The 13,103-nt window shown below is 37.1% G+C and overlaps 1 protein-coding gene across 2 annotated transcripts in view; it reads left to right on the forward strand.

Moving 5' to 3' along the window:
• The window catches only part of abca2 (ATP-binding cassette, sub-family A (ABC1), member 2), a 61,921-nt gene that overhangs the window by 17,724 nt on the left and 31,094 nt on the right, over positions 1 to 13,103 (forward strand). The window contains exons 2-3 of one of the 2 annotated variants that reach the window (XM_059550945.1): positions 10,574 to 10,667; positions 10,842 to 10,844. In XM_059550945.1, the coding sequence (XP_059406928.1) occupies positions 10,574 to 10,667; positions 10,842 to 10,844 (97 nt within the window). The remainder of the gene's footprint in view (positions 1 to 10,573; positions 10,668 to 10,841; positions 10,845 to 13,103) is intronic. The other variant, XM_059550947.1, reaches the window with a different exon arrangement.

The following is a 13,103-nucleotide window of genomic DNA, read 5'->3' on the forward strand; positions in this document are numbered from 1 at the left end:
CAGTATCCTTCTTCTTAAATCATGTTGACTCCCACTCTGTTTAATTCACATGCACAGTGATCCCACAGAAAGGGAAGACTACATACAATTTTAAACACTTGCATGTAAATGTCCTGTCTCATTCCACCTCTTTTCTGACTGTTTTCAGAAGCTTTTTATAGTTAATCTGTAATGGCTTTCTCTTCAGTCATTACACTAAGATGAATTAGCAACTGGAAGAACACAGAGGTTTAGGGCTGCAACTAACGATTATTTTGATAATCGATTAATCTGTCGATTATTTTTACGATTAACCGATTAATCGGTTTATGTGCTTATATTTTAGTTTTTTCCATTTTTTTCCCCAAGTAAATTATTAATAAATGGTCTTTATCCTTCAGCATAGATTTTTAAGAGATTTTAACCATTTTGCATTGTCATATCCTCATTAAAAATATACCTGGAGTTGTTTTATTGTGTTAGTAATCCTTTGTCGAACTCTTCTGCAATCAAAACACTGACCCATACTCTAGCAAATTTCACAAGGAGATATCAAATAATGTTTTCACCATGCCAGTCCTTAGAGCTCCTAAAGTAGTTTAACATCCCGAACAAAGCTTATTAAGGAATCTTTCAGAACATATTTTCACGAAGAATAAGGATAAAACAGAATAAGATTGCAGTGCGTTGTATTTTATTATTTACTGGGAAACAGCTTTATAGCTTATGCTGTGAAATTGTAAACAATCCTTCGAATAAAGTGCCAATGGCATGAAACCTGAATGGAACTCACAATTTAAAGTAAAATCCATCAGAAGGTTGTCCAGAAAAAAAAATTGGACACACACAAAAAACCTGCTGTGTGAAAAAGAGCAGTGAATACTTAGAAAAAAAGTGCATTTCAAATATCTTTAAACATTTATCTCTCTCATTCAGTCATAATTAGGCTGCACGACTGAATTTTGAACTGGTAAACGACAAACTGATCACAGAACATGTTTGTAAAGCTTTAAATGTTAACTGTTAAAAAGCAATGTTATCAGCTTTTACGACTAAACATTTGCAAACAACATTGTACTGGAGAATCTGCAGAATCTGTTCACATATCGCGCCTAAAAACGCGTGGAAAACGCTAGGCGCGCCGCTTTCTCCTCCTTTCCCAAGCGCTCGGGCAGAAGCGCCCCTGAGGCGACTGCCTTTGCTAAGCAACCATGACGTGCTCTCTCCTTGAAGACGTGGAAATTTCAGCAAAGGATAAATGGATTTGCAGCTCAAAAAATCGCTTGCAGTAGCTCTGCTACTAAATTTATTTCAAAATGGAAATCCATATACAACTATGATCAGCTGTTCCTTTCATCTTGACTGAGCTTTTAACGTTGTTACGGGAAAGCATGAAGCTGATTGGTTAGTTCTTGTCACATGACCCGCGGTGCGCTTGCTGCATTCTGAAAAGTTGAAATGTTTTAACTCGATGCGGTGCGGTGTTGGAAATAACGAACTTGAGCGCGCAAAAGACGCGATATGTGAACGTCCCCTTAAACAGTTCAGTAGTGCAGAGTTTACAGGTTACTCTTCTTTTTTGAAGGCTCAAAGTAAAGTACTCCCACATCCTGCTGAATGCTGCAGAGACGCTGTTCGGGAAGCACGTGACATAAAACGAGGCCAGCTATTGGCTATTCGCTACTTCTCCTGCTGTACTGGCTGAGTAAAACCTCCGGTGGCTCATTACTGCCACACTTTGGTCACCGCAGATTTGAAATATGCACGAAATGAGCCGCTTACGGCAAATAAATGTTATTTAGCAACGAATCGATGACTAAATTAGTTGAATACTATTTTAATCAATCGTTGTTTTCGTTGTTTCAGCTCTACAGAGGTTAATTAACCTTTAAATTAGGTGAGCAGTTTTCTGTAATGCTGCCATCTGTGTAACTGGCCTCTAGACACAGAGCCCGTGCATTTTCACATATACAGTGTGTAAATCTAACATACATTTTATTTCCACTTTTCTGTAAGATTTAAAGTTTTGTTAGATTAATCAATTCTAAGCAGGTCTGTAAAACGTTTTCCTCAGAAACCCTTACAGCTCAGTAAGGACAGGAGAAGCACAGTTCTGCCTTTGTAAGTAACAGAAACAGGATCTCTGAATAGAGCCTAATGTCATAGTAGATGGAGAACAGAGTCTTTTGAGAGTGATGCCTTAAGTATTGCTGTGTGAGAGGTGATCAGGATCACAGGGTCAAGAGGATCAACCTTGAGAAAAACCGCTCAGTACATCACTCCAGTGTCTGCTGAGTTCATGGATATCATTAATATTTGAGACACACCAATACTACAAATCTAGGCCATACCAATAAATGGCGTTATTACAATTCTGAACTGTTTTTGTCTAGATAAATTAAGTCAAATGTATTTATATAGCACTTTTGGCAATACCTGTTGTTTCAAAGCAATGCAAGTATACTGAATGCATGTGGATAAACATATTTATATATCCAGCTTTATATAAAGAATTAGGTGATAGTTGCATTTTGCAATTAGATAAAAAGGTGGGGGGGGGGTGAGATTTCCTATATTACTTTACATGCAAATACTGTATGTACTGTATTCAGGTAAAGTCGGATATTTAAACATTTTAATATATCGCTGAGAGTTAATATAGTTAACTTTTTTTTTGTTTTGTTTTTTACAAATGAATAAAAAATAAATCACCAAAAACTAAAACCAGTCATGCTAGAAAGCATTTTTGCATATATCAATATTCAAAACAATAATAATCACTTGAATCTAGCTTGCGCTCACTGTTGTAAACAGAAGCAGTTCCAGGTGGATGACGTATGAGGTCAGCTTTGTGGGTCAGCTTTGTTCTCTTTTTAATTCAATTTTTTATATAACTCCGACTGGTTTTGTCTGAAAGAAAAAAGTCATATACACCAAGGATGCCTCGGGGGTAAGTAAAATGCAGCCTAATTTTCATTTTTGGGTGAACTAACCCTTTAAGCAAATGTTATGTGAAGGTAATCTGAATGTAAAAATAGTAGAAATAAGCAATTAATACCCAGTATCTCTATGTATTCAGTATCATTACAAAATAAGTAAAAAAATCTGTAATCTCAGCCAATAACAGATCGGGTCATGCATCCCTAGTGAATAAAACCTATGATGAAAATTAAAGGCCTCTCTCATCTTTTTAAATGGGAGAACTTGCACAATTGGTGGCTGACTAAATACTTATTTTCCCCACTGTATATATTATTCTTATTATTAAATGTTTTTCACTCTGCTTTAAACTATTTAATTGACTAGTTGTTTTGAGCGCTAGGTATGATGATAACATCAGTCTATTAAGGGGTAACAGCCTTCAAACTTCAGGACATTTTTGGACAGATTTATTGGAGACATTTGTATAATAGGTAGGGCTGAAACGATTCCTCGAGTAACTCGAGTTCCTCTGCCTCGAAGCCTCTTTTAATTTATTTTAAATCTAATGTCAGGTTCTTTCGCAATGATTTTTTTTAATGTGAAAAAAGCGGAAGGATACACAAGCGCTGAGTCTGAAATCGCATACTGCAAGGAGTCAGCAGTGTTTTGATTTGAGGGCGCGGGCAAACGTAAAGAGAACGTCGTGGCATGTGTCCATTGCAAGATAGAGCTGGCATACCACAACTAGGGCCCTATGATTTCCGCGATGCAGAAAGGAGGGAATCGCAGAATCCAGTCATAAAAACGGAATTTACAGTTTAACGCGGAATGGCTAGGAATTTTTCAAATTTTGAATGAATGAATCAAAAATAGGTCATTGCACTTACATCAAATCACGATATGGAATAATGTCTGTAAATATTAAGCCGGAACAGTCTATTTAAATATGAATCCTGCATGTACTGCGTGTCTCTGTTAATGAATGGCGCAGAAGCGCTTCATTTATTTACACACACTGAAGCGCGCGTGATGCTCGCGGTGATTTTAGCGTCTGCTGTCACACTAAATAAGGACGTGAACACATGAACAACATCTCCAGAACTGCTCTGACAGTCACTTCATGCGCATTTGACCGTTTGATTTGAGTAAAACTAGCATCACATCACATACACAGAACTGTAAAGGTACGTCAACCCGTCAAAATAAAAGTCCGGTTTAGATTAAAGTCAAGTATTTGCCAGAGATGTATTACTATTGTTCAGCAGAATGTACATAGCCTACTACTAAAAAAAAAAGACATAAATCAAACATTATTTTTTTAAGGTTTAATCACACAACATTTCTTCCATGTTTTATTTTTAATAGTAAATCCCCTTCGTTTACCAAAAAGTTAAGTTTGCTTAATTTTCAATAGTTAAAATATAAATTAAATTTAATGTTTTATGTGTTTAATGTGCATCTCAGAAAATGCTTTATTTAAAACCCCAACTGAATGGCACTTAATTCATCTGTCAACTTTCTTGTCATTGTTCACAGTACAAGTACAGACAGAGAAACAATGGGTAAAAATTAAATGTTTATTTTTGATGTATGCATTGCATTCTATGCATTTAAGGCTGAAGTAGGTAACTTTTGTAAAAATGTATTTGTGAAACCTGTCATTATGTCCTGACAGTAGAATATGAGACAGATAATCTGTGAAAAAATCAAGCTCCTCTGGCTCCTCCCAGTGGTCCTATTGCCATTTGCAGAAATTCATCCGCTCCCGGTAAGAAACAACCAATCAGAGCTGTGTTCCGTAACTTTTTTTGTGTTCAAGATTTACAAATTGTATATAATAAGCGAGTACACCATGAATCCATTTTCCAAACCGTGTTTTTAGCCTCTCCTGAATCACTAGGGTACATCTTTAATAAGTGTTTATATTTGGACTATTTTAGATTGCTTCGGGGGTACCGCGGCAGAGTAACCCGGTACCTTTGTGATTCTTCATAGACATAAACAGAGAGAAGTAGCTCCGGCTACAGTGTTCTTCTGCAAGACACAAGCAGTTCTGTTTATTAACCGCTAGAGTGTCAAAAGTTACGGACTGCAGCTTTAAAAAAAAAATTTTTTTTTCTAAAAAAGGAAACTTAGTTGTTTCTTAAGAGACCCAGGAGTCTTATTTTCTCTTGCATAATTAATATTGCACTTTAATTAAGCAAAAACACATTTTATCCGATTACTCAATTAATCGATGGAATTTTTGGTAGAATACTCGATTACTAAAATATTCGATAGCTACAGCCCTAATAATAAGTATAATCTGTATATAAGTATAATCTTTTTTATATTAAGCATAAGCTCAATCCCACACATAAAATGTATAAAGTGATTTTTTTTTCTTCTTATCCAGTAATCACAAACAAATGGGAAAATCATTTAAATTCTTTGGTGCAAAGGTCGGCTGTGTCGAATTTCAGAGATAGTTTTGCAAAGTAGCTGCACTATGAATTGCACAAAGTTCATTGTTAGTAATTAAAAATAAAAGTTACGGGAGCAAGAAGTTAGAACCATTTCAACTTTAGAGCTTTTAGTTCTTAATGCACTTGTTAATCACTTTTGATTGTGCTGTTGAATTGAGGTTTAAACAAATCCACCAATATGTATTCAGCTTTCTTTGTTGGTGAAATGGGTTTCATTTTTTTAGATAAACTTTAATGATCTGCTCTCAGCGCCTGAAATATTATATCCGTTTATCATCTAGTTGAGTTGTTCATATGAAGCATTGTATGTTCTTTCGAGGTCCCTTTTGCTTTTTTGTTGCCTGGGTGGAATTGTTTTTGTATAACCTGATGGGATGGAAATGCAGCAATGTCCCAGTGAGTCTCTGAAGAAATATGTCTATAGCCTGGAGCTACTGGGTATTAACAGAGGGGAAGATGGGTAATCAATCCAGTGGGAATGACCACAAATCCATTCTTCAAGCCCCAGCTGCCTGGAGTGCGAGGCTAGAGTCGAGTAAAGAGTAACTGCATTACAGCTTTTAGATTAAGCACATCCAATACACTTGCGATTAATACACCTTACTCATTTTAGTTCAGTTTAGATTTATTAGTATTTGTTTGTATTTTAACAGTTGCATTTGTCTTGCCAAGCAGCTTTACATAGCCCTAACATTCAAGTCTTGCACTTGCAAACAGGTAACGATATAAAAACAGGGATACAATCTAAGTTCTGATTGAATGAACCATAAAAAGTGTTGCTAAAGGGATTTGTTACAATAATAAATAATAAATGTCCAAAAATTGTATTGGACATTGGTGCTATTGCTGCATTTTGTGCTCATAGCAGTGGAGAAATCACTGAGACACACAGCCTTTCTGATCACGCACACTATAATATTTATAAAACATACATGTTTTGAAACACAGCTCACACAAACAGCACTCGGTGTCTTGATGCCAGGCGACTGTGGGGCCTGTTTGCATTTGTTGGCTAGAATGTAATTATGAATGCTAAATGATGTTTTGTGCATGTGAGTTTTATCTGATTATGCAGGCTCCGTTCATATGAGCTGGGTAGAGGAAAGAGAAGACTGATTTTTCAGAGGTGTTTATGGAGGTTTATATGAGCTGTTCTCTAGTTCTCACACAGTAAAAGCAATTCCATTTATCTCCGATTTTCTTAAAAAGAAAACCTCATATCTCTCAGAATGCATTGTTTTTGGAGGATTGCATTGTTTTAGCTCTCATTATTGGCCTGTTGGTTGGTGATGGATGCTGTGCTTGGTGGACAGTAGCACAAAGATGTAATTATATTATAAGATAGAATAAATGCTGTTCATTTGAATTGTCTATTTATCAAAGAATCATGAAAAAAAATTTCCACAAAAATAAAGTAGCACAACTGTTTTCACTGTTTTTGTATGACACTGAAGAATGGAGTAATGGCTGCTGAAAATTCAGCTTTGTCACGAGGAAAATACATTGACAAATGTGTTAACATAGAAAACAGTTATTTTGAATTAATATTATATTACCGTTCATGTATTTTTAATTAAATTAATGCAGCCTTGGTGAATGTTGCTAAAAATATTACCAACCTGTGACAGTGCCCTAGTAAAAAAAGTGATATATTTTAAATGCTTTTATTTCATACTAAGTATAGTTCAAATCTATTAACATATTTACGGACATGTAGCTTGAGACTTATTTATATACAAATTATAATTCAACTTTACTGTATTTGGAGTACTACTTGTGCACAATGGACATTTCTTAATATTAAGCCTAAAATATTATTTAAAGTGTATCTGAAGTGTACTTGCAGTAGTTCCACTTTAGCAGAATCAAATATACTTCAGTATATCTTTAGATGGATTTCAGTGCATTAAGTACAAAATAAGTTGTTCCAATTTAGCAGAATTTAGTTTAGAAGTATATTAGTTTAGTATAAACTAAAATAAGTGCAATTGCAGGGTATTTTTATTAAGTCCATAAATGTATTCATAGTATACTTAGCATAAAATATATGTATTGCAAATACATTTTAGCATATTTATATTTCACTTGAGTGATATTGGTCTTATACAGTAGCTCTGTTGGCTCTGATATTTGGTGCATCAACTCCTCCAGACTAAATCGGTTCAAAAATCTGTGTAGTGTATTCCATTCCCATTGTTGCATATTTATATTAGACAAATAAGATTATTACCAAAACAAAAGACTTTCTTGGTTTCTCCACCATTATAATCCATCACAGTCATAAAGGTCACAAGATTTTGGTATATCAAGGCCTTCTAGATCCATCTTCACCCAGCCAGATTATCTACTCACCCTACGACATGACGCTATCCAATGATTACAGTAGCAACCTGTGCCAAAATATTGTTGTAACTCAACGATTGATTGTTTGCATGCCCCGTCTGTCTTCCACATTTAAATTATGTAATAACTTTCTAGCAAAACAGTGGGTGATGTATGACCAAAATCTTGTACCATGCGATGGGTCACGGTAAAGATATATATCACAATAAAGTAATCCAATCTGTAGAGCTGCTTTGAAACAATTTGCACTGTAAAAATAAAAAAGAAAGTGCTATACAAATAGACTTGACTTCACTAGAGTATAAGAGCAGTGCTCATAGGCTGACACAATAGCTCCACAATTAATAAATGAACAGCCTCCAACATACAAATGACAGTTTAAAATGGACTGTGAGTGAAGCAATGTTTTTCTTTGTCAGTTTATAACTTAAATAAGCCACAGGACTTTCTAAAAAGAAACACGCACTCTTTGGCTGGTGTTTACACCCCCCGTGCTCAGCGCAGAGGATCTCGTAAGCAAAGCTTTGTGTGTCGTGTCAGATGCGGCTTTGTGTATTGTGAGGGATGCATGTAAAAGGAGCTTCTTGTTTACTGTGACCTTCACAAATGGCAGAGATGGGGAGAATGTCTAACAGCGAGAGAAAAACCTCTGCACCTTCTCTTGTCGCTTGTCAACAGAGACGGGATGTGGGGTCAGCATGATGCTGTGCTGCAGTGAAAGACACATTGTGGTCAGGACAAGATGCCACTAGATACTAATCTGAGATCAGGCTCTCTCAGTCAAGCACAGATGGCAGCCACATGCATTCGTAGAGGGAGGAAGAATAATAGGCTGATCTCAGTTCAGCTATAAATGGCAGCCTTGGCTATAACCCTGTGAGTTCCTAATCATAGTCTACACTTCAACCGACAGCTTATTTCTAAGTAACTTCAGCTCCAGCAGATTTGTCCAAAAAGAGCCTCCTGCAGAGAGAGAGAGAGAGAGAGAGAGAGAGTGCACATAAGGAAGTAGTGGAAAAAATTCAGAGGTAAATGTTGAAAGATGCAGCTTTTCTGCAGTACTTAGCACACATAAAACATCTGACATCTCTTTCCAACCACCTGCTGGAGAGAGTGTGTGTGTATGTGTGTCTATGTGTATGCAATATCTTTCATTTCTCTTCCAACTCTTTTAATAATTGTTGGAACGGGCTGTTTGGAAGCACTAGTAGGCGTGTTGGCCAACCCAATCGCAAATATTGCATGTTAAGCAAACTCTTCAATTGGCCAGTCTGTGTTTACCAGATCAATTTCTGACACTGGACTTAGTCGGTTGGCAGGCCTCAACAATGGGATTTTTTTTTTGCCTGCTTATCAACTTGAGTCAGCCAACATTTTCACTGGCCCCATTATGAAAGAATGTGATGTATTTTTATTTACTACCAATTTTTACATCTCTTATGTTTTACAAATCAACAATGCTGTATCAAAAATAAATTACTTCAGTCCTCAGTGTCACACGATCCTTCAGATATCTTTTTAATATGCAGATTTTTGCACAACAAACATTTCTATTATTATTATTATTATTGTCACTGTTTAAAACAATTGTGCTGCTTAATATTTTTTTGTGATAGAAAGTTGAAACGAACAGCATTTATTTGAAATAAGACCTATAGATCCAAAACTCTCTAACACTGGGCCATCTTTAAAGAGTAACTAAACCCTAAACCAACTTTTTTTTGTTAATGATCTATAAGAATGGGGCTTTATTACTGCTGTTCATAGTTTCAGGTAACTTTTTTGGCATTTGAGTATAAAGTGTTTTAATTCTATAATATATGGTGTAAAAACGTCTGAGTGCTGCCCTCTTCAGGTTGAACAGTGGCTACTGCAGTTGATTTTTCCTATTGGATGTTGCGGTGGCAAGTGACGTAAGCGGTGGCAGGTGACGTAAGCAGTTTCCAGCTCACCACGCCCCTTGGTACGAGCTACCACGCCCTTGGCCGTATAAAACCATCTTGTTCCGTCAAAATCACTAGTGAGTCAGGAGTTGGAATTGCGAGTATTGAAACGATCAGGATAGACTATTATAGCATCTATTTAGCATATCAATTATATAGTTATTTAGATCTTCAAGTTAGCGTAGATTTATCTGTATTTAGTACAGTGGTCAGGATGGTATGGAGGTGTGTTGCTGGTTGTGACAGCACTGCTGGACTGCATAGTTTTCCAGCAGACTTTAAAATTAGGCGCCAGTGGTTGCATGCACTTGGCCTGGAAGACCGTGAGTTACTGCCTAGAGCTGGAGTGTGCAAACTGCATTTTACACTGGATTGCTTCTCCAATGCAATGGAGGTGGAGATGGGCTTCTCCACACAGCTCGCGCTGAAAAGCGACGCGGTGCCGGAGTTAAGACCGCAGTTTGAGCCAGTTGCTCGAATTGATATGAACAGACACCTCGACACCCTCCACTTCAGGTGAAAGTGGGGGAGAAAACTCCTCTACTTCAAATGATCGCTCTGTTGCAAAGCTACTTGCGTCATTACAGTCACTCTCCATTTTAGCGTCTCTGACAGCAGCTGTCAATCAATCCATCACTGCGAGTCTCAGGATCACGCCGCACTCGCTCAGCCCCGCCCTAGGTTCGTCCCCTCTATCTCCGCTGTGATCTGCCCACTTTTCAGCATTTTTCAAATATTGTCAGTGGGTGGAGTCAGGCTCTGACCAGGGGTTTAGTTACCCTTTAATGATGCACAGTGTGATATTTCAGATGTTCAAAGGGGTTCTGTAGTGTATCAGCTAGGCTATATGTATATAACCAGCAACCACAGTGGCTAGTGTGGATTTCATAACCTGTTTTCTCTGTATGTTTATCTCTGCAGTGGGTTCTTGCATTTGAGATATTCATCCCTCTGGTGCTCTTCTTCATACTTCTGGGCTTGCGGCAGAAGAAGCCGGCCATTCCTGTGAAAGAAGGTAAGTTAAGTGACAACACAGAGAGAAGATTAGGAGTAGGAGATGAAGGAAGTGTAAGGTGATTCTTACCCCAACCCAGCTCACTCTTGCCCTCCACTGGTCCGTCAGATCACTTCTTTTGTCACCTGGGGTTTTTATGAAGTTCACATACTGTATGCAATACAATACTATAAGTGTGTCTGAATTAGTTAGACTAGGACCTTTTATTCATTTTCATTAATGAAAGAGACGGTACACACTCTCAGGTCATTTCACACCTGTGTGGGTTTCTTTCTTCTGCAGAAGACCAAAAGAATTACACTGCAGAATGTACTAACTATACAATGATATGTGTGTGTGTGTGTGTGCGTGCGTGCGTGCGTGCGTGTGTGTATGAAGTGAAGTGACGTGCTCAAGTATGGTGTCCTAAACTCAGAACACACACACCGTGAACACACACCAGGAGCAGTAGACAGCAGCAGTTGGAGGTTTGGTGCCTTGCTCAAGAGTCTGACGTCAGTCATGGTATTTTGGGTGGAATGATGTTATATGGAGTGGAAGAGAGCGCTGGTAATTCACTCCCCCCACCTACAATCCCTGCCAGACCTGAGATTCTGAGAAGTCTGACTCTCTATCCATTAGGCCACCACTGCCCCCCTATATATTGATATATAGAGATTATATCCAATTATTCTGATGCCAAACAGTCATATAATCTAAAATATTTTTCTCTTTTGTGTATATTTAAATCACTTTTGTGTTCCAATGAAGAAAATAAATTCACACAGGTTTGGAATGACATGAAGGTGGTTAAATGATGACAGAATTATTGTTCAAAAATTGTTGTTTGTGGTTCATTATAATGATATGATAATTTATCCATTTTTCTATGTGGTTGCTTCATACAGCTTTGCCAATCTGTCATTGATTGCAAAGATTTTTGGCTGTTAGACAGCGCTTTAGCCATGTAGTTTTTTTTCTTTCACAGAACACCCTCATTTGTATGTCATCACAATGTCTGTTATTTTCAATGCTGCAATCACACCATGTTTTGTTTTATTTTTGCTTCTTTCTGTCATCTGTCCTCAATACTTTTGTATCTCTCTTTCTACCTGTCTTTCATTCTTTATATTTTCCCTCACCGTGCATGTTAACTGCATGCTGGACCAGTGTGTAAGTCAAAATGTTTGTTTTTTGTCTGTGTGTGGCTGAATTCTTAACTCTTTTGAGTATGTGGGATCATTTCACTGTGTGTCCTCTAATTGTGTGTGTTTTTTCGTGGACTCTAAAAGGCTTTAATGTGCTGCTATCTGTCTATGTCTCATGCATCAATCTAATGGTAAAAGGCCACAAATGACTCCAGCAGTATGTGCAGACTGGAGCCTGCCAGGTGTGATGCATCAAGATTCCAGCGATATGAAATTTGCACGTCCACACTGAAGGCCCATCCATGTTTGACTTTAAAAATTGTATACTGTGACCACGAAACGTTTGGAAATGTCTTACATTGGAGTTTTAGGCAGTATTGGCATAAATCCTCTATTACAAGTAACTTGTTATTAAAGTAATTAGACCAATAATAATGTTTTATCTTACAACACATAATAATGGCAATATACAGTACAGATTAAAGTCAGACAAGCCTATATATATATATATATATATATGTATATATAATATTTATTTATTTATTTTACATTACTAGTAAGACTTTTTAAATAAATTAATATTTTTATTCAGCAAGGACTCATTAAACTGATCAAGACTGACAGTAAAGACGTTTATAAAGTTACAAAAGATTTAAATTTTTGAAGGATCATGTGACACTGAAGACTGGAGTAATGGCTGCTGAAAATTCAGCTTTGCCATTACAGGAGTAAATAACATTTTAAAATATTATTAATTATAAAGCATTGTAACAACAAAACATGTTAAATTGTAATAATATTCCACAATACCACGATGATGTAATCCAAAACCTCACTCCACCTAGGGTGTTTTCAAACATTAAGCTAGTCACAATGCTGCAGAAATGGAAACTAGTCGTTATTACAGCTGATTTCAGAAACTCGGATTAGCATAGCTTTTATCGCTTGCCATTTTATTGCATCACGCCTGGTGTAAAAGGTTTAGGTGTTGGGTTCCCATTTGTCTCTGTGAACACTAACGTAATCCACAACCCACTGTGAACGAAGGATCTTTCTTACGAACGGCACATTATTCAAACACCTTGTCTTAATAATGTCACATCTGTGCTTTCTTCAACCAATAAGCTGATTCTAATTGTCTGACACTCACACACACACACATAAACACACACACATGCTGAGCCATCAGGTTATTTCCCGAAACTAATCTTTGCTCTTTTAAACCTCAGCTGTGTTTGCAGAGCGGCTGCAGATGTCAGAAATAGGAGTTAGGAAACCAAACCAATAAACACAGCTACCTCTTGTGAGC

Source organism: Carassius carassius, chromosome 5 (genome assembly GCF_963082965.1).
Source record: "Carassius carassius chromosome 5, fCarCar2.1, whole genome shotgun sequence".
NCBI classification, from domain to species: domain Eukaryota; kingdom Metazoa; phylum Chordata; class Actinopteri; order Cypriniformes; family Cyprinidae; genus Carassius; species Carassius carassius.